The sequence below is a fragment of the Oryctolagus cuniculus genome, chromosome 21 (genome assembly GCF_051225735.1).
Source record: "Oryctolagus cuniculus isolate XC-2025 breed Fujian yellow rabbit chromosome 21, ASM5122573v1, whole genome shotgun sequence".
Lineage (NCBI taxonomy): Eukaryota > Metazoa > Chordata > Mammalia > Lagomorpha > Leporidae > Oryctolagus > Oryctolagus cuniculus.
The window spans coordinates 9,710,807-9,733,295 of NC_142887.1; the positions used below are offsets into that span (position 1 = coordinate 9,710,807).

Consider the following 22,489-nt stretch of genomic DNA (forward strand, 5'->3'; position numbering starts at 1 on the left):
CCATATGGGCACCGGTTCGTGTCCCGGCTGCTCCACTTCTGATCCAGCTTTCTGCTATGGCCTGAGAAAGCAGTACAAGATAGCCCAAGTCCCTGGGTCCCTGCACCCACGTGGGAGACCTGGAAGAAGCTCTTGGCTCCTGGTTTCAGACTAGTTCAGCTCCATCTGTTGCAGCCAATTGAGGAGTGAACCAGCAGATGGAAGATGTCTGTTTCTCTCCTTCTCTCTCTCTCTCTCTCTGCCTTTCCCTCTCTCTTGTGTAACTCTAACTTTCAAATAAATAAATAAATCTTAAAAAAAAATACACATCGGGCCAGTGCCATGGCTCACTTGGTTAATCCTCTGCCTGTGGTGCCAGCACCCCATATGGGCACCGAGTTCTAGTCCTGGTTGCTCCTCTTCCAGTCCAGCTCTCTGCTGTGGCCCAGGAGGGCAGTGGAGGATGGCCCAAGTGCTTGGGCCCTGCACCCACATGGGCGACCAGGAGGAAGCACCTGGTTCCTGGCTTTGGATTGGCACAGTGCCAGCTGTAGCAGTCATTTGGGGGGTGAACCAATGGAAGGAAGACCTTTCTCTCTGCTTCTCTCTCTCTCTCTAACTCTACCTGTCAAATAAAAAAAATGCATATCTCTCTCTTCTAAAAAGCACATGGCTGAGTCAGCCGATCAGATAACTGTATTGTAAATACTTGTGCACTCACAAGATTTAGCCAGCCGAGTGAGGAAAAACATTAATATTAAGAATGAAAGCAGGGAGGACCTACTGGGAGAGCAAGGTCGCCCACCGCGCAGAAGCCGAGCCGCGGGAGCCGCAGGGTCTGCGCGCCAGTGCTAGAAGGGGAGTGGATGTCACACAGACACCAGCGGGGAGAGCAGGGACGCCCAGGGATCCGAGTCCACACATCGGCGCTGGAAGGGGAGGTGAGCTCAGTAACTGGAGACATTGGCGGGGAAACGGCAGACAGAATCTAGAGGGAAGCAGGCTTTGAGGCGGGGAAGTTCACCAGACTGACTACAGGAGAGAAGGAAAAAAAAAGGGTGTGGGGGGGTACTGGTACAAACAAGTTTCTCTCTCTCCGCCAACCTTGCAAAGGCGAGCAAGAGACAAAGAGCAGGCCCCACTCGGGAAATACATAACAACAGGGGAGAGCTAAGGAACTGAGTCGCTACAATTCAGTAGCCTAGGCAACCCAGTGGGAGTCCTCAGCAGAAACTGAGCCCGCACAGACTCTTTGGGTAGAAGCCAGAGATCGGAAGCTAAATACCATCCATTCTGCTCAGCCATGCAGTATTACTTACCTCCTGAATAAAAAATAAAATAAAATAAAATAAAATAAAATAAAATAAATAAAGAGAGAGAGAGAGAGAGAGATTTACCACGCATAACCTGAGAGTGTCACCTTTGCACACCCATAACCGGAAGAACCAAGCAGAGCTCTCAGGCCACACCCATCTCAAGCCTCCAAGGCTCCTCCAACAGCAGGCAGTCCACTTAACACAGACATAGTATATATATAAAAAAAACTCACAGTGAGGGAAGAAGAATTAACAATGCCAACCAACAAACACAAAAATCGAGGGAACAAGGTCAACGATGACACTATGACGCCTCCAAATAAACAAAACACCCCAAGCCAAGACTATGAAGATGATGAGATAGAAGAAATGCAAGATACGGATTTCAAAAAATTTATGATAAGAACATTTAGAAGTTTTCAAAAGCAAATCCTTGAACTACAGAAATCCTTATTGGACAGGATTGAAAATCTCTCTCGTGAAAATGAAATTTTAAGGAAGAATCAAAATGAAACGCAGAAACTAGTAGAACAGGAAAGTGTGATAGTGAAGAGAAATCAAAATGAAATGAAGAGCTCAATAGATCAAATGACAAACACATTAGAGAGCCTTAAAAACAGAGTCAATTAGACAGAGAGAGAATATCAGACTTAGAAGACAGAACACAGGAAAACATACAGTCAAACCAAAGAAAAGAAGAGGAAATTAGAAATCTAAAAAATATTGTTGGGAATCTACAGGATACTATTAAAAAAAAAACCAACATTCGAGTTCTAGGAGTTCCTGAAGGCATGGAGAGAGAGAAAGGATTGGAAGGCCTTTTAGTGAGATACCAGCAGAGAACTTCCCAGGTTTGGAGAAGGACAGAGACATCCTAGCACAGGAAGCTCATAGAACCCCCAGTAAACATGACCAAAAGAGATCCTCACCAAGACACGTTGTAATTAAACTCACCACAGTGAAACATGAAGAAAAGATCCTAAAATGTGCAAGAGAGAAACGTCAGATTACTCTCAGAGGATCTCCAATCAGACTCACAGCAGACTTCTCATCAGAAACACTACAGGCTAGGAGGGAATGGCGAGACATAGCACAGGTGCTAAGAGAGAAAAATTGCCAGCCCAGAATATTATATCCTGCTAAGCTCTCATTTGTGAATGAAGGTGAAATAAAGACCTTTCATAGCAAACAGAAAGTGAAAGAATTTGTGGCCACTCGTCCAGCCCTGCAAAAGATACTTAAAGATGTGCTACACTCAGAAACACAGAAACACGGCCATCAATATGAAAGAAGGTAAAGGAAGAAAACCTACCAGTAAAAGAGCATGGGAAGCTCAAAGCATATACTAGAAAATATCTCCGGGAAAATGGCAGGGCAAAGTCACTATGTATCAATAGTCACATTAAACGTTAATGGACTTAACTCTTCAGTTAAAAGACACCAATTGGCTGATTGGCTTAAGGAACAAAACCCAACTATTTGTTGCCACAAGAAACACATCTCTCTCACAAAGATACAAGTAGACTGAAAGTGAAAGGTTGGAAAAAGATATTCCATGCCAACAGAAACCAAGAAAAAAAGCAGGTGTAGCCATATTAATATCAGACAAAATAAACTTTAATACAAAAACTGTTAAGAGAGACAAAGAGGGGCACTATATAATGATTAAGGGTTCAATTCAACAGAAAGATGTAACTATTATAAATGTATATGCACCTAATTACAGGGCACCGGTCTATTTAAAAGATATGTTAAGGGACTTAAAGGGAGATTTAGACCCCAATACAATAGTACTGGGGGACTTCAATACTCCACTCTCAGAAATAGACAGATCATCCGGACAGAAGATCAACAAGGAAACAGCAGATTTAATCGACACTATTGCCCAAATGGATCTAACAGATATCTACAGAACTCTCAATCCTACATCTAAAGACTTCACATTCTTCTCAGCAGTGTGTGGAACCTTCTCTAGGATTGATCACATACTAGGCCATAAAGCAAGTCTCAGCAAATTTAAAAGAATTAGAATCATACCATGCAGCTTCTCAGACCACAGCGGAATGAAGCTGGAAATTAGCAACTCAGGAAACCCTAGAAAGTATGCAAACACATGGAGACTGAACAACATGCTCCTGAATGAACACTGGGTCATTCAAGAAATCAAAAGAGAAATCAAAAACTTTCTGGAAGTAAATGAGGATAACAACACAACATATCAAAACTTATGGGATGGCCGGCACCGTGGATCACTAGGCTAATCCTCCGCCTTACGGCGCTGGCACACTGGGTTCTAGTCCCGGTCGGGGCACCGGATTCTGTCCCAGTTGCCCCCCTTCCAGGCCAGCTCTCTGCTGTGGCCAGGGAGTGCAGTGGAGGATGGCCCAAGTCCTTGGGCCCTGCACCCCATGGGAGACCAAGAGAAGCACCTGGCTCCTTCGGATAGGCGCGGTGCACTGGCCGCAGTGCGCCGGCCGTGGTGGCCATTGGAGGGTGAACCAACAGCAATGGAAGACCTTTCTCTCTGTCTCTCTCTCTCACTGTCCACTCTGTCTGTCAAAAAAAAAAAACTTATGGGATACAGCAAAAGCAGTATTGAGAGGCAAGTTTATAGCAATAGGTGCCTATTATCAAGAAATTGGAAAGGTACCAAATAAATGAGCTCTCAGCGCATCTCAAGGACCTAGAAAAACTGCAGCAAACCAAACCCAAATCTAGTAGGAGAAGAGAAACAATTAAAATCAGAGAAGAAATTAACAGGATTGAATCCAAAAATAATGACAAAAAATCAGCCAAGCGAAGAGCTGGTTTTTTGAAAAAATAAACAAAATTGACACCCCATTGGCCCAACTAACTAAAAAAAGAAAAGACCCAAATCAATAAAATCGGAGATGAAAAAGGAAACGTAACAACAGACACCACAGAAATAAAAAGAATCATCAGAAATTACTACAAGGACTTGTATGCCAGCAAACAGGGGAACCTATCAGAAATGGATAGATTCCTGGACACATGCAATCTACCTAAATTGAACCATGAAGACATAGAAAACCTAAATAGACCCATAACTGAGACAGAAATTGAAACAGTAATAAAGGCCCTCCCAACAAAGAAAAGCCCAGGACCAGATGGATTCACTGCTGAATTCTACCAGACATTTAAAGAAGAACTAACTCCATTTTTTTCTCAAACTATTCAGAACAATCAAAAAAGAGGGAATCCTCCCAAATTCTTTCTATGAAGCCAGCATCACCTTAATCCCTAAGCCAGAGAAAGATGCAGCACTGAAAGAAAATTATAGACCAATATCCCTGATGAACATAGATGCAAAAATCCTCAATAAAATTCTGGCCAATAGAATACAACAACACATCAGGAAAATCATCCACCCAGACCAAGTGGGATTCATCCCTGGTATGCAGGGATGGTTTAATGCTCGCAAATCAATCAATGTGATATACCACATTAACAGACTGCAGAAGAAACACCATATGATTATCTCAATAGATGCAGAGAAAGCATTCGATAAAATTCAATACCCTTTCATGATGAAAACTCTAAGCAAATTGGGTATAGAAGGAACATTCCTCAATATAATCAAAGCAATTTATGAAAAACCCACGGCCAGCATCCTATTGAATGGGGAAAAGTTGGAAGCATTTCCACTGAGATCTGGCACCAGACAGGGAGGCCCACTCTCACCACTGCTATTTAACATAGTTCTGGAAGTTTTAGCCAGAGCCATCAGACAAGAAAAAGAAATTAAAGGAATACAAATTGAGAAGGAAGAAGTCAAACTATCCCTCTTTGCGGACGATATGATTCTTTACTTAGAGGATCCAAAGAACTCTGCTAAGAGACTATTGGAACTCATAGAGGAGTTTGGCAAAGTGGTAGGATATAAAATCAATGCACAAAAATCACAGCCTTTGTATACACAAGCAATGCCATGGCTGAGAAAGAACTTCTAAGATCAATCCCATTCACAATAGCTACAAAAACAATCAAATACCTTGGAATAAACTTAACCAAGGACGTTAAAGATCTCTACGATGAGAATAACAAAATCTTAAAGAAAGAAATAGAAGAGGATACCAAAAAATGGAAAAATCTTCCATGCTCATGGATTGGAATAATCAACATCATCAAAATGTCCATTCTCCCAAAAGCAATTTATAGATTCAATGCAATCCCAATCAAGATACCAAAGACATTCTTCGCAGATCTAGAAAAAATGATGCTGAAATTCATATGGAGGCACAAGAGACCTCGAATAGCTAAAGCAATCTTGTACAACAAAAACAAAGCCGGAGGCATCACAATACCAGATTTCAGGACATACTACAGGGCAGTTGTAATCAAAACAGCATGGTACTGGTACAGAAACAGATGGATAGACCAATGGAGCAGAATTGAAACACCAGAAATCAACCCAAACATTTACAGCCAATTTATATTTGATCAAGGATCTAAAACCAATCCCTGGAGTAAGGACAGTCTATTCAATAAATGGTGCTGTGAAAACTGGATTTCCACGTGCAGAAGCATGAAGCAAGACCCCTACCTTACACCTTAGACAAAAATCCACTCAACATGGATTAAAGACTTAAATCTACGACCTGACACCATCAAGTTATTAGAGAACATTGGCGAAACCCTTCAAGATATTGGCTCAGGCAAAGAGTTTCTGGAAAAGACCCGGGAGGCACAGGCAGTCAAAGCCAAAATCAACTATTGGGATTGCATCAAATTGAGAAGTTTCTGTACTGCAAAAGAAACAGTCAGGAGAGTGAAGAGACAACCGACAGAATGGGAAAAAATATTTGCAAACTATGCAACAGATAAAGGGTTAATAATCAGAATCTACAAAGAGATCAAGAAACTCCACAAAAACAAAACAAACAACCCACTTAAGAGATGGGCCAAGGACCTCAATAGACATTTTTCAAAAGAGGAAATCCAAATGGCCAACAGACACATGAAAAAATGTTCAAGATCACTAGCAATCAGGGAAATGCAAATCAAAACCACAATGAGGTTTCACCTCACCCCGGTTAGAATGGCTCACATACAGAAATCTACCAACAACAGATGCTGGCGAGGATGTGGGGAAAAAGGGACATTAACCCACTGTTGGTGGGAATGCAAACTGGTCAAGCCACTATGGAAGTCAGTGTGGAGATTCCTCAGAAACCTGAAGATAACCCTACCGTTCGACCCAGCCATCCCACTCCTTGGAATTTACCCAAAGGAATTTAAATTGGCAAACAAAAAAGCGGTCTGCACCCTAATGTTTATTGCAGTACAATTCACAATAACCAAGACCTGGAACCAACCTAAATGCCCATCAACGGTAGACTGGATAAAGAAATTATGGGATATGTACTCTTTAGAATACTATACCGCAGTAAAAAACAATGAAATCCAGTCATTTGCAACAAAATGGAGGAATCTGGAACACATCATGCTGAATGAAATAAGCCAGTCCCAAAGGGACAAATATCATATGTTCTCCCTGATCGGTGACAACTGACTGAACACCAAAAAGGAAACCTGTTGAAGTGAAATGGACACTATGAGAAACGGTGACTTGATCAGCATAGCCCTGACTGTTAATGAACAACTTAATACATTATCCCTCTTAGTAGATTTTTTGTCTTCTACTTAATACTACTGGTTTAATTCTGTAATTAATACACAGTTATTCTTAAGTGTTAAAATTTAACTGAAATGTGATCCCTGTTAAACATAAGAGTGGGAATAAGAGAGGGAAGAGATGTACAATTTGGGACATGCTCAACTGGACTTGCCCCAAATGGCAGAGTTAGAAACATACCAGGGGATTCCAATTCAATCCCATCAAGGTGGTATGTACCAATGCCATCTCACTAGTCCAAGTGATCAATTTCAGTTCACAATTGATCATAATGAAAGGACTAAGAGTCAAAGGGAGCACATAAACAAGTCTAGTACCTGCTAATACTAACCGATAGAATAAATAAAGGGGAGAGTGATCCAACATGGGAAGCGAGATACACAGCAGACTCATAGAATGGCAGATGTCCTAAACAGCACTCTGGCCTCAGAATCAGCCCTAAAGGCATTCGGATCCGGCTGAAAAGCCCATGAGAGTATTTCAGGCATGGAAAGCCAAGACACTCTGGCAAAAAAAAAAAAAAAAAAAAAAAAAAAAAAAAAAACACCTAAATGAAAGATCTCTATGGGTAAGATCCCAGTGGAAAGAACAGGTCTTCAAAGAAGGAGGTACCTTTCTCTGAAGGGAGGAGAGAACGTCCCCTTTGACTATGACCTCGTCTAAATGAGATAAGAGTCAGAGAATTCAAAAGGCTTCCATAGCCTTGGAAACTCATGACTGGAGCATAGGGAGATTACTGATGCCATAAACAGGAGTGTCAATTTGTAAAGTCAACAACAGGAGTCACTGTGCACTTACTCCTCATGTAGGATCTCTGTCCTTAATGTGCTGTACATTGAGATTTAATGCTATAACGAGTACTCAAACAGTATTTTTCACTTTGTGTTTCTATGTGGGTGCAAACTGTTGAAATCTTTACTTAATGTATACTAAACTGATCTTCTGTATATATAGAAAATTGAAAATGAATCTTGATATGAAGGGAAGGGGAGAGAGAGCAGGAAAGGGGAGGGTTGTGGGTGGGAGGGAAGTCATGGGTGGGGGGAGCCAATGTAGTCCATAAGCTGTACTTTGGAAATCTATATTCATTAAATAAAAGTTAAAAAAAAAAAGAATGAAAGCAAGTCCAAAGACCACAAACACTGGTAATGGGTGCAGGGGATGGAAGACATTCAAGAGCAGAATCCAGGGAAAAAAAATAGAGGCTCAACAGAATGCCTGATATGACAGAGGATTTGAAAGAACAAACAAGGATAAGATGAAGCGAACAGCATGGGTGGGGAAAAACAAAGGCAATTACAAACTCCAGGCAAAACGAATGGCTCTAAAGGAGTGTATTCACTGTGGCTGGCCCCATAGCAAGTAGCTCCATATTTACAATCATGTAAATGCTGCTCACTGCTAACCAATTTAGCAACCAGCAATCTGAGGAGGGAAGGTGGGCTAGTGGTACAAGAGAAGAATCCTCACTTTGATAGCTGTCAACAGATAAGGTGCAAACTTGATCAAGGAAGAAACAGCTTGCTAGACAGGCTGTTGACAGGTACTAGGACAGTCATCAGGAGAAAAAACTCAAAAAAAAAAAAACAGCAAAAGTGGCCACCTGTGGGATAGAGGTAATGAGGCCAGCAGAGACCAAGGAACTGCACTCAGTGCAAACTCTTTCGTGTTGTTTCTCTGACAGTCACCTACGCTTTTTACTGCTCCAATAAACATTTAAGTTTTTAATTGAAGAAAACCTTGTTGAACATTTTGTGAGCACTACAAAAACTTGAGACATGGAATTCAAGGCCATGTTGATTTTGGCGTGAAACTCCCTGAGGGCCCTGCACAGCTTTCTCATCCTGTGCGTCTCATGGGGAGGCTCCTGCCTCCTCACCCCTACTCACCTCGAAGAGCAGTGCGCAGTGCGCCTGGAGCCGGATGCGCTCCCCGTTGGCCAGCGTCAACAGCTTGTTGTCGTCCATCACGGAGTTCATGTTTTCCACCCACAGAGCATCCACGTCGCCGTCAAATAAGATGTACCTGCAACGGCCACAGGAAGGTGAGCCATTGGTGTTCCCTCCGCATCCACGTGAGGCATCTCCCCCCAGCCAGAACCGGACACGCATACTGGCCCAGGGCCACTCCTGAGTTTCTCAAGGAGGGATCACAGGAATGAGTGACGGCCAGCTTTGGCTTGTGGCACCCGCAGAACGTCCCCCACTCAGCCACACGGACCCTCACCACAGCGTGTGGAAAGGGAAGCTGGGCACCATCGGCCACATCTGCCAAGGAAATCCGGGCTAAGAGAAGCATTCTAGCACTTTCTATGACACTCTGCTGCCTTGCCGTGCAGCATGGGACCAGGGAGCCTGGCACTGGACAGCACAGTGTCAGCAGCCCAGCTCAGCCCCTGGCCTTGGGCAAGGCTCTCTCCCCAGGCCTCCGTTCCCTCCAGGGGAAGCTGCAGACAGCCCTGGAACTCCCACACCACAGAATGAGGACAGATGGGGACCAAAACCACAAAGCACAAGTGGGAACCTGGCGCTCCGTGAAGGAGCCTCTGGGACTTGACTTGATCTGCTGGGGTCCCAGCAGGGAGCTCCGATATAAAAGTTCTTCTTTCCTCATTTATTTCTTTTTTATAAAGATTTATTTATTTATCTGAAATGCAGTTACAGAGAGAAAGGGAGAGATACAGAGAAAGGTCTCCCATCTACTAGTTCACTCCCCAAATGGCCTAACAGCTGGAGCTGGACCTGGCTGAAGCCAGGGACTTCCTCTGGGTCTCCCGCGTGGGTACAGAGGCCCAAGGACTTGGGCCATCTTCTGCTGCTTTCCCAGGCCACAGCAGAGAGCTGGATCGGAAATAGAGCAGCCGGGACTCAAACCGGCACCCATGTGGGATGCAGCATGGCTTCAACCCACTGTGCCGCAACACCAGCCCCTCTTTCCCCATTCCTAACCCCAGCTAAGTATCGCTAAGCTGCCCGGGCGCCCTCCTGCTCGCAGCAACCCTTACTTGCGCTCCTTCTTGTCGGTGGGCCTGTTGATCTCCCGGAAGATGTTGGACAGCACCCCGTCCGTCCAGTCCCGGGTGGTGGGGTCCAGGATGCCGTAGAGCTCTATGACGCTCACAGCTTTGGGGTTCAGGATGTACAACTTCGTCATTATGCCGAGCCTGGAGCAAAGGCGAGGCTTCAGCCGTGGCTTAGGCAAACCTAGTGCAAACATCTGGGTTGGGTGTGGGAGGGGCTCCATGCTTTGGAAGATGCAGTCCATGCAAACCTTCCCCGGGCTTCCGTTTGCTCTCAGCTGTGCACACAGAACGTGAAGGAACATTCTTTTCTCTCAGCAGAAGCATGGCCCCAGCACACGTGAGGTCTGTGCAGGAAGCACAGCTCCGCGTCACTTTCACATACATGTCACATACGTGTCATACTCCTGTATGTGCAGGAAGCACAGCTCCGCGTCACTTTCACATACGTGTCATACTCCTGTACATGCAGGAAGCACGGCTCCCCGTCACTTTCACATACGTGTCATACTCCTGCATGTGCAGGAAGCACGGCTCTGCGTCACTTTCACATACGTGTCATACTCCTGTACATGCAGGAAGCACAGCTCCGCGTCACTTTCACATACGTGTCATACTCCTACATGTGCAGGAAGCACGGCTCTGCGTCACTTTCACATACGTGTCATACTCCTGTACATGCAGGAAGCACGGCTCCGCGTCACTTTCACATACGTGTCATACTCCTGCACATGACACCTTCATGCCAATGTTTCCCAAAGGCGCAAAGGGGACAATTCTGTCACCAGACGACACAACGTTCAGTCTCCTGGTGGCAGGACATCTGCTGTGTGTCACCAACTCTACAAGTCAAGCAAACAGGGCACTTGCCCTTACCAGGCCTGACCTCGCTAAAGGAAGACGTGGTACAATTCACCCCAAGAAACACAAACCACGGTACACAGCTACAGCGGCACACCTGCAAGTTACATACACGCACTGTTACACGCGCACACACAGCATGTGACAGTCCCTGGAGTCATCTAGCAATGAATCAACCACAGAGCAAGTCGCGTGAGGCTGGCGTGGCCCACTTGGAGCCAGGGAGCCCTCGCCCCCGGCGTCCCCGACAACACGAAGGAAGGAAGCTGCTTCCACTCGCTGACTCGTTCTGGCCGAGACCACCTGGAAGTTGGAGTCACCAAGACCTTTGCTGGAATGCTCAGCCTCCCCCAACTCTGTCTGGGCTCCCGTGCGAGTCGGGAGAGAGACGGGAGGTCAGACCACCCCCACCGTGGGCACCAGGCCGCCGACCCACGCACGGGGGCCTCGGGTGCAGCAGTTTTTTGGGATCACTCTTCCCTTCGAGCAGAGTTGCCCCTGCGGAGCCAGGGACACCAAACCCCAGGGCAGGTGACCATCTCCCTGGCCACTCTGAAGCATCGCGACCCCGGGCTTGTTCTTTTTTTTTTTTTTTTTTTTTTTTGACAGGCAGAGTGGACAGTGAGAGAGAGAGAGACAGAGAGAAAGGTCTTCCTTTGCTGTTGGTTCACCCTCCAATGGCCGCCACGCTGCAGCCGGCGCACCGCGCTGATCCGATGGCAGGAGCCAGGTGCTTCTCCTGGTTTCCCATGCGGATGCACAGCCCAAGGACTTGGGCCATCCTCCACTGCACTCCCCAGGCCACAGCAGAGAGCTGGCCTGGAAGAGGGGCAACCGGGACAGAATCCGGCGCCCCGACCGGGACTAGAACCCGGGGTGCTGGCGCCGCAAGGCGGAGGATTAGCCTAGTGAGCCGCAGCACCGACCCCGGACTTGTTCTAAAGCAGCCACTCAGATACTAGGGACGTGGGATGTGATTGTCAAATGTTCCTTGCAAGCAGTGGGCAAAACAGTCGTGGCAGTGTGGCCGTTTGCATCCTGTGACACGCGGACTGAGCCAGCAGCAAGATGAGCATAGACACACCGAGCTCAAAGTGGACTTGGGACAAATTCACCCTCCTAAGAAGTCACAGACCAGGGCGGGACCTGGTGGCATGGCCAGCAGCCCCCACCCCCAATGGCGCCCACTCACCTGGTCTGTGCCTGGCACAGCGTGTTGACGACCACGGACTTGCCGCCTCCTGTGGGCCCCACCACCATCGTCGTGTGGCGGGTGAGCATGGTCTCAAACAGCTGCACCACTTTGTCCACCTGGGAGACAGCGACAGCTGTGTCGTCACACGTCCTTAAACACACTGCTCACCACGACAGAACCCCCACGCCACACAGCTCGCCCATTCAAAACACGCAGCTGGGCGATGTCTCACACAGTCGCAGAGCTGCGAAACCACCCCACCACCAGTTCTAGAACATTTTCAATTCCCTCCCCGAACACCCTGTACCCTGCTCTCCTGCCCCACCCCAGCACCCTCTCCTCTCTCTCTCTCTCTCTCTCTGAATTTGCCCATCCTGGACTTTTCCCATTAATGAAGCCATGTGACATGTGTCCTGTGTGTGGCTTCTGTCACTCAGCATCGTGTCTGCAAGTTCCCTCCGTGACTTAGCGCAGGTGTCAAGATGTCACACGCTTTTCTGGCCAGATCACATGCGTGCTCCATCGCGTGGCTGGACCACATCTGTTCATCTGTTTGGCGGCTCAGAGACTGCGCTGTTTCTACTTTTTAAGAACAAATACGAGAGGCTGGCACTGTGGCGCAGTGGGTTAATGCCCTGGCCTGAAGCGCCAGCATCCCATGTGGGTGGGCGCTGGTTTAAGACCCGGCTGCTCCACTTCCCATCCAGCTCTCTGCTGTGGCCTGGGAAAGCAGTGGAAGATGGCCCAAGTGCTTGGGCCCCTGCACCCACGTGGGAGACCTGGAGGAAGCTCCTGGCTCCTGGCTTCAGATCAGCGCAGCTCTGGCCATTGCAGCCAATTGGGGAGTGAACCATCAGATGGAAGATCTTTCTCTCTCTCTCTCTCTCTCTCTCTCTCTCTCTCTCTGCCTCTCCTCTAACTAACTCTGACTTTCAAATAAATAAATAAATCTTAAAAAACAAGTATGAAAGGCCTCTTCTTTTTATCAATTTTAGTTATTTGAAGGGCAGAGATCTGGCATCCGCTGGCTCACTTCCGAACGCCCACGTCTTGGGCTGGGCCAGGCCAGCTCTGGGTCACTTGCGTGGGTGACAGGGACACAAGTACTTGAGCCCTCAGCGCTGCCTCCCAGGGTGCGCATCAGCAGGAAGCCGGAATTGGAAGCAGAGGTAGGACTTGAACCCAGGACCCCCAGCATGGGCTGTAACTGCTCCCCCAGTGCCCATGCCGTGTTTCTGTTTTCTGGTAACGTTGCTGGGAAAAGCTGTTAGCAGAGTTCTGAGTAGAAAAACCCCTCACGTCCTGGGCAGACCCGAGAGCGGAACCTCCGGGCCACACGGCCACGCCGTGTCCAACCTGCTGAGGACCCACAGGCTGGCTCCCACAGCGGCTTTGTCACTCCACGCCCCCGCCTCAAGGGACGAGTTCCTGGCTGGACAATGTGCTCACCTGCACGGGCGGGACCGTGTAGCCCGAGGCTCACCTGCACAGGTGGGACAGTGTAGCCCGCAGCTCACCTGCACGGGGTGGGAGAGTAGCCCGCGGCTCACCTGCACGGGGTGGGAGAGTAGCCCGCGGCTCACCTGCACAGGCGGGAGAGTAGCCCGCGGCTCACCTGCACGGGCAGGATGACGTAGCCCTTGTCCTCCAGCACCTGCTCCACGGCGTCGTTGAAGTCGGGGTAGCGGACCCGGGGGCAGTCGAGCCCCGGGAACAGGTCGGAGATCAGGCCCAGGAAGAGGGGGACGTCCTCAAACACGAACTTGGGCAGGTTCATGTCCCGCAGGGCCCGCATCAGAACCACGTCCTGGACGAGACCAAGCGGCGTGGCCAAGGCGTGGGCGGAGGCCGTGGGTGTGGGGCCGCCACCCCTCCCAGTCTCACACCGCGGCCTCGGCTGAGAACGTGGCCCGCGGCCCAGATGTTCTTCCATGCTCAATACGCAGGCAGTGAACCAGATGAAGTACCCACAGTTTTAAACTCATTCGAAAATTGAGATTTTTCACATAAAATGTCATGACTTTCTGTGACGTATATGCCACATTTATAAAAACAAAATACAAAATTTTATGTGAATCTTATTCTAAGTGTTGATGGGCCATTTTTCAAATGTCTGAAATTTTACATGAAAAAGAAAATCTAAAATGAAATAGGTAAAAGTGAAACATCAAAATTAAATTATATGCAAAAATAAAACAGAAAGCCCTCAAGTGTGGTCACAAAGCAGACACACGCCCTGCTGCCCACACGGCAGGTGGACCCAAACCCCTGCCTTGGGTAAGTCCATCTGCCACGTGAGAAATGTGGCCGGTCCTTCTGCCACTTAAGAAACATGGCCAGTCCTTTCACCTGCGTGGCGGAGGGAATATCAAACCCCACACGTGTGGCTCATGGCTGCCATCTGCCTGCACCCTTCTGCCCCTGACCCTGAGACCACGGGTGGAATGCAGCGACGGAGGCATCAACACCTTCCGCCTGGAATGAGGACACTGAACCTGACCCTGAGGCAGGAAGTCTCCAAGGGGGAGAACCACAGGAAGAGCAGACGACCAGAGGCGCAGCAGCTGCACCCCAGCACGCCGGCTGAGCCCCGCGCCGAGCCGCCCGCCTCCCCCAGCCCGGCGGGGGCCCTACCTCCTTCAGCTCTGAGGAGCCCCTCTTCAGCTCCCCGGCCATCACCAGCACCGACTTGAGGGCCCGGAGTCCGAAGTCGTAATGGTGCTGCTTGGACAGCTGCTCCCGCGCCAGCTTGTACAGGACGGTCATCTTCTTGGCCAGCGTCTTTGCCACAGGAAGGGGGGGGGGGGGCGTGAGATGACGCCAGGCAGCAAGCATCTTCACGCAGGAGCGAGACCGCACACTGGCGTCCCCATGCGGCCATCAGGGCAGCAGACTGGGGCCCGTTCTCCCCAACACCTGCCTTCCCAAGGCGCCCCGGCTCTCCCCAGGAGCCAGGGGAAACCTAACGGCCTCAGTTCAGAGAGTAGGGCCCTCGAGCAGCAGGCTCTGACCCAAGCCCACCGACGAACCTGCCCTGCCCCCGTGTTTGGGGACAGCTCGAGGGTCAAGGAATCAAAGCCCCCAGGACCCCCACTCCACTCCTGCTGGCATAGAAACAAAAAAGGGGAGCTCTCATTCCAGACGCAAGGTCCTGGCGCCAACAGGCAGCAAGAGCTCCGCAAAGCAGCCACGTGCGGCAGGGGACGCCCTCATGGCCCCTTATGTCAGCAGCACTTTCCAGAACCTTCTGGAAAGAGCTACGTGCGTGCACTTCATAGGTATTTTTGAAGATCGTAAACTGCATATATATATATATATATATATATATATGCCACACATAAGGGATTTCAAAAAGCTCGTGGAAAATAATGTGTTATTAAAAAAGCGTGTACTGAATTCATTTTTTTTTTTTTTGGCACCAAACTACTCCATTGGCTTCACTCCCTCTCCCGTGGCCGCCCCGATGCCCCCGTGTCCCCGGGGACACACAGGAAGCCCGCCCCAAAGGGCTGCCTGCTGCAGTGTGGACGCAGTGCAGGGACGGGCACGGAAGGCGTGACTGAGGGGTACGGAGGCTGTGTGAGTGCCGGGGGACACGACAGCAGGGTGACTGTGGTGACGCGGACGCCCGCCCACACACGTGGTGACAGAGAGAGGAAGGTGAAACCTGGAGAAGCCGCTGAGCTGACGGCAGGACACAGGGCTCCGTGTCCTGGCTGGGACAACGGACCGTGGCCGCTGCCAGTGTTCAGAACGGTCACAGTCTAGGCACCTCACCAGAAAACCAAGCACAGCTTTCAGTTTGTGTTCCTTGGCACCAGAATGCTCCTTTTCACCTCGTCCCTCCCCGAGCTTTCTGCAGTCCCTGCACCACCCGCCACGCAGCCACCGGGAGATCTGTTGCCATGAGCCACCTCCTGCCAGGCTTTTCCGACACTAAAGTCGTCATTGCTTTCACAGAGAGAGGGCAGGAGGGCACACGGGGCCCAGGAAGCCAGCAGCGCGGGCAGCCCCACCTTGGCCATGAGGAAGCCCTCGGAGAACAGCATGATCTCGCAGATCTGCTGCAGGTCCGGCACGATCACCACCACAGGCCGGAACAGGGCCTTCACCGACTCGGGCAGCTCTGTGCGGCCCGCGTAGCCGGGGTTCATGGTGATGAAGATGCCCATGCGGGAGTCCAGGGAGATCTCCTGCCCCTCGAACTGCAATGTGGGGGCGGCGGGAGGAAGAGAGTGGAGGGAGAGGGAGAGGCGTCACCGAGCTGCCCAGCCCAGGGCATGGGCGGCCAGGTGCCGGGGTGAGGTGGGTGTGGCCATGGGGCTCCCCTAACCTGGGGCCCCAGCTCTGGGGCGGCCCAAACTCTGGGGAAAGCCCACGGCCAATGCGGGGGCCTGGCCCCGACCACCGCAGTGTCCGGCCTGCGCACGGCTGCCGGCCCCGCCATCTCACCTGGAAGGTGGTCAGCTGGTGGATCAGGGCGTTCCGGATCGTCTGGATCTGCGACGAGATGACGGAGAGCACGGACGCGTCGATCCGGTTGAACTCGTCGAAGCAGCCCCAGGCCCCGCACTGCGCGAGGCCCGAGAAGATCTTCCCGACCGCCTGGGGCGAGAGAAGCGGCCACGTTCACCCCCGAAACGCCCGGCGCGCCTCTTCTACGCTGAAGCCACCCACGAGGGTCGGCGCGGCACAGAGGCGGCCGCCCCCCGGGCCGATCTTCCCTGCAGGACGCCCGAGCGCCACGCCACATGACACACGCTCACATTTTTTGCACAAAATGCAGATTTCCAGTTACTCTCGTAATACTAGCAAGTCGTGTGCACTGCGCCACGTGGCGCCAGGGAACCAACGCTGAGCTCAGCTCTTCTCCGGGGCCACAGTCCCCACCACTCCCTAGCGCCCTGCTCAGCTGCTTTACTCCATCTGCCTGAGCCTGGCTCCACCTGCAGCTGCCAAAGCAGCCACGTGTGCATTCTGAGGCTGCGGCAGCGAAGAGCTCCCTACTACGCGCTCCCAGCCGCCAACACGCCGCACACGGAGGACCACGGGCCCCGCTCCTCTCCGCCCAGCGGCCTGGGCGCACAAGCAACAGCAAGGCCTTACTTTGTAATCCATGCCTTCGCCGCAGTTGGTCACGACGCAGAGTAAGCCCAGGGCTTTGGCGAGGTCCTTGGTGGTCTCGGTTTTGCCGGTACCTGCCGGGCCAGCCGGGGCCCCTCCCAGATACATGGACAGTGCCTGTCATGGGCCAAACACAAGCAACCAGTCTCTGAGTCATGGCAGGGAAGGTACAGTGTCCAAGTTCACCACTCTGACAGCATACGTGGGACTAGGTAGGCAGAGATGAGTGACAGGCACAGAGCGAGCGAGCGCTCACTGGGGATCTCAGGGGCCCACTGCGGGTTCAGCGCTGCTGCAGGCTGGCTGTGATGGCAGAGCTCACATCTGAACAGGTGACCGGCGTGGAGAAGGCGGTCCTCCCCCGTGTGGGCGGGGCCTCCAGCCCACTGAGGCCTGGACGGAACACACAGGTGGAGCAGGTGGATCAAGCCCCCGGGACTCCTGAGGCAGGAAGTCACCGTCTCCAGCCCCTAGGCCCTGGCTGGAGTGCACATCACTGCTGCTGAAGCCACACCACTGGGCTTCTCAGCTCTCCCTCCAGCTTGCAGGTGGAGAGGGCGGGGCCCGGCAGCCTCTACAGCTGTGTGAGCCAGCAACCTTGTAACAAATCTGCACGCGCACACCACACGTGTGTACACACATATAAACACACATGCACATGTGTACACATACACACATCCATACACACAACACATGTACATATGTGTACATACACACATACACATCCATACACATGCACACAACACACATGTACACACATAAACACAATGCACATATGTACACATACACACAACACATGTACACACATATGAACACAATGCACATATGTATACACACATACACATCCATACACACAACACACATGTACACACATATAAACACAATGCACATATGTATACATACACACATCCATATACATGCACGCATAACACATGTACATTTAAACACTCATCACATATGTACACATACTCACACATGCATATGCATACACACATACACAAATACACATCCATATACGTACACACAATACGTGTACACACATAAACACACATACACATGTATACATACACACATGCATTCATCTGCATATACACATGCATATATACACACATAATGCACACGTACACATACACATAAACACATATACATACATACACAGAACACATATACAGACACATACATACACACGTATACACACATGTGTATACACATATAACACGTATATACATGCAACACATGCATATATACGCATAACATGCACATGTACACACATGCATGCACACACAATACACACATCCATATGCCTACACACATAACACAAGCATACATGTACATATGCAGACACGAGCATACACACATGTGTATGCACGTACATACATGCACACACATGCGTGTATACACATAAACACACCTACACACTTGTGTGTGCATACACCTATGCATGTGTGCACACATGCGCTTACATACACATACACACATACATTTGTACACATGCACACACATACACGTATGCACACATACACACATATGCGCCTATACACAGACACACACACGAAGGTCTTCCAAGAGGTCAAGGGAAATGTGTATTATGAAAAAAACTATGCATTGATTTCAAAAAAATTTTTGCACCAAAATAAATGTACCCTGTTAAAGAAATTATATTTTTAATTAATTGTTTGAGAGTCAAAGAGATTCAGAGGCAGAGAGAGGGTGCTCCCACACATTGGTTCACTTCCCAGATGCCCAGGGGAGTGGACGATGGCCAGGGCTGGGCCAGGCTGAAGCTGGGAGCCTGGAGCTCCACCCAGGCCTCCATGCCTGCATTACCAGGAAGCCAGGGTCGGCAGCCAGAGCTGGCACCAGACCCAGGCGCCCGGGTGGGGGACGCGGGCACCTGAACAGCCAGGCCAGAGCCCCAGGCCACACTCAGCTTTTCGACCATTTCCCCGTGGACTTTCTGGAGCTGCCCGTGGGTCTGTATTGGTGCTGTCTCGGCGGGGAGGGGCCCAAGCATACTTTTTTTTTTTTTAAAGAGCAGTGGGTGGTGCGGGCTCCATGGACGCCCTCTCCTGGGCTCCTGGACCCACAGAGGTGATGAGACAGCTGGGGGGGACACATGATGGGTGGGGGTCACAGCTCAGGGGCTGGTGGACAGCACTGCTTGGACAGGGCCGAGTTTGCCCTCCGTCCCGAGGGAGAGCCCATCTCTGCCTTGGAAGGCTGCACCGCCCCCTCTCCCACAGTCCTGAGACCCTCCCCCGACTCCGCAGGGACCAGAGCCCAGGGACCAAGCTGCACACAGGTGACACTCACTACCGGTGACCACCGGGTGGCGTCCTGGGCCCTCACCTGCGTGAGCGTCAGGTAGATGCGGTCGGTGAGGGGCGTGATGACCAGGCGCCCGTTCAGGCCCATGTACTCGTAGCCGTAGCCGAAGGTGCCGGTGCACTGGCGGATGCTCAGCTCGTCCGGCTCGCGGTCCCAGTAAAACCGCAGCTGACTCTCCCACTCGAACTCCCGCGCCTCCATAATGCTGGGCAGGGAGAGACCAGGAAGAGGAGGAGGAGGAGCGGGCGGTGGGGTGGGGTCGGGGCAGAGCGGAGGCGGCCGCAGCGCGCCCAGGGCCCCACCTGCTCCGTATGAACGAGTCCACGATGTCCCTGGCGTGCACGTCGATGATGAGCACCGTGTTGTACTTCTTGCGGTCATTCTTGCTCAGGGGCGTGGTGATGCGGGTCACCAGCTGGTCGATCTGCTGGTGCATCTTCCTGCCGTAGTTCTTCATGGCCTGCTTCTCCCCGTCCTGCACCTTGCGGAACACGTCCTCCACCTCCCAGGTCCACCACACCTGGCTGGCCACCAGCACCACCATGCCCTGGTACAGGAGCATCCAGTCCACCCTGCGGGGGAAGCAGAGCCGTGAGGGACGCGTGCCGGCCCGGGGACAGCTGCCAACGTCGGTGCCGGCAGGGATCTCTCTTCAGTCTGTGTAGGGCAGGGAAAGGAAAGCCTTCAGCTGGGGGCCAGCACTCTGGTGTAGTAGGCTAAGCAGCCGCCTGCAGTGCCAGCATCCCATGTGGGCGCCGGTTCAAGTCCCGGCTGCTCCACTTCTGATCCTGCTCTCTGCTGTGGCCTGGAAAAGCAGTAGAAGATGGCCCAAGTCCTTGTACCCCTGCACCCACGTGGGAGACCCGGAAGAAGCTCCTGGTCCCTGGCTTCAGATCAGCACAGCTCCGGCCATTATAGCCGTTTGGGGATGAACCAGCAGATGGAAGATCTCTCTCTCTAACTCTGTCTTTCAAATAAATAAGTGAATCTTTAAAAGAAGACGAAGAAGAAAGCCAGCCTTTACTTGAGCAAAGGCCAGCGAGATGCCCCTGACCACCAGCACAGCTCCAGGCCAGCGATGCTACCTCTCCTGAAACAAACAAACAAAGATGCCGCAGGGCCACGGCTGCTGAGAGACATGAGGCGACTGCAACCTCTCTTCACAAGTCTCCGAAATGACCCTGTGTCACAGGAGTAGTCACAGGTGCACAGCAGCAAGCAGAAAGACATCCCAAAGGAGCCGAATCGCCTCTGCGCGTGGCCGGGCTCGGCCGGGCTCCCAGTGGCTGAGCCGCAGCTGCCGCCCCGTCCCACCCGCTAAGTCGCAGGAGAGCACGGCGGGGCGGGGCGGGGCGGGGTGCCGGCGGCTGGTCCTCCAGCTCCTCGACTCCCTCTGCACCTGCTCTCCTCACTCCAGCGATTCCCATGGGCGGGCCTCCAGTCAACGGACCTGGGCGTAGTGCAGGTGGGGGACAGAACTGTGTCCCAGGTGGGGGACGGAGGTGAAGCCCAGATGGGGGACAGAGATGGGGCCCAGGTGGGGGGAAAGAGGGGGCCCAGGTTGGGGGACAGAGGCAGAGCCCAGGCTGGGGGACAGAGATGGGGCCCAGGTGGGGAGAAAGAGGGGGGTCCAGGTGGGGGGACAGAAGTGGGATCCAGGTGGGGGACAGAGATGGGGACCAGGTGGGGGGACAGAGGCAGAGCCCAGGTGGGGGGACAGAAGGGGGATCCAGGTGGGGGACAGAGATGGGGCCCAGGTGGGGGACAGAGATGGGGCCCAGGTGGGGGACAGAAGGGGGATCCAGGTGGGGGACAGAGATGGGATCCAGGTGGGGGGACAGAGGCAGAGCCCAGGTAGGGGGACAGAAGGGGGATCCAGGTGGGGGACAGAGGCAGAGCCCAGGTGGGGGGGTACAGAAGTGGGATCCAGGTGGGGGGACAGAGGCAGAGCTCAGGTGGAGGGGGACAGAAGGGGGATCCAGGTGGGGGACAGAGATGGGGCCCAGGTGGGGGGGGACAGAAGTGGGATCCAGGTGGGAGGACAGAGGCAGAGCTCAGGTGGAGGGGGACAGAAGGGGGATCCAGGTGGGGGACAGAGATGGGGTCCAGGTGGGGGGATGGCGGCAGAGCCGGGGGGGCAGAAGGGGGATCCAGGTGGGGGGACAGAAGGGGGAGCCAGGTGGGGAACAGAGATGGGGCCCAAGTGGGGGGACAGTGGCAGAGCCCAGGTAGGGAGGCAGAAGGGGGATCCAGGTGGGGGACAGAGATGGGGTCCAGGTGGGGGGGGGACAGAAGTGGGATCCAGGTGGGGGGGACAGAAAGGGGATCCAGGTGGGGGACAGAGATGGGGCCGATGGGGCCCAGGTCGGGGGACGGACGCAGAGCCCAGGTTGGGGGGGCAGAAGTGGGATCCAGGTGGGGGGACAGAAAGGGGATCCAGGTGGGGGACAGAGATGGGGCCGATGGGGCCCAGGTCGGGGGACGGAGGCAGAGCCCAGGTTGGGGGGGGCAGAAGTGGGATCCAGGTGGGGGACAGAGATGGGGACCAGGTGGGGGGACGGAGGCAGGGCCCAGGTGGGGGGACAGAAGTGGGATCCAGGTGGGGGGACAGAGGCAGGGCCCAGGTGGGGGGACAGAAGTGGGATCCAGGTGGGGGACAGAGACGGGGCACAGGAGGGGGGACAGAGGTGGGGCCCAGTGTTTGGAGCACAGAACTTCACAGTTTACCCTCACCTCACCTTAGTGAATTCCATTCACACGGCTTCCTGTGCTTTGCCCACCACTAACCCCACAGCACCATCCCTGAACACCAGTGGATGCTGTCTGCGACGACGGCCGTGGGAACAGCTGGAGGTTGGGTGTAACTGGCACCTGTTGGGTCCCCTAACACCTGGGACAGTCCCCCTGTCACCAAGACAGAAGCATCCGCATCGGACAGCAACGGTGCTGGGGCTGAGAACCCCGCCCCCTTGTGTGTCACTGGTCCCCATGGCTCAGAGCCGCCTCTAGCA

At 52.1% G+C, this 22,489-nt stretch overlaps 1 protein-coding gene across 1 annotated transcript in view; it reads right to left on the minus strand.

Annotated features, from left to right (window-relative positions):
* Nucleotides 1-22,489, minus strand: part of DNAH10 (dynein axonemal heavy chain 10) — a 124,339-nt gene that overhangs the window by 48,403 nt on the left and 53,447 nt on the right. Inside the window, exons 31-40 of the mRNA XM_070066093.2 lie at nt 19,781-20,050; nt 19,500-19,683; nt 17,133-17,267; nt 16,479-16,631; nt 16,043-16,231; nt 14,661-14,807; nt 13,642-13,833; nt 12,024-12,142; nt 9,956-10,114; nt 8,841-8,976 (exon numbers count right to left, since the gene is read on the minus strand). Of these exons, the coding sequence (XP_069922194.2) occupies nt 8,841-8,976; nt 9,956-10,114; nt 12,024-12,142; nt 13,642-13,833; nt 14,661-14,807; nt 16,043-16,231; nt 16,479-16,631; nt 17,133-17,267; nt 19,500-19,683; nt 19,781-20,050 (1,684 nt within the window). The remainder of the gene's footprint in view (nt 1-8,840; nt 8,977-9,955; nt 10,115-12,023; nt 12,143-13,641; nt 13,834-14,660; nt 14,808-16,042; nt 16,232-16,478; nt 16,632-17,132; nt 17,268-19,499; nt 19,684-19,780; nt 20,051-22,489) is intronic.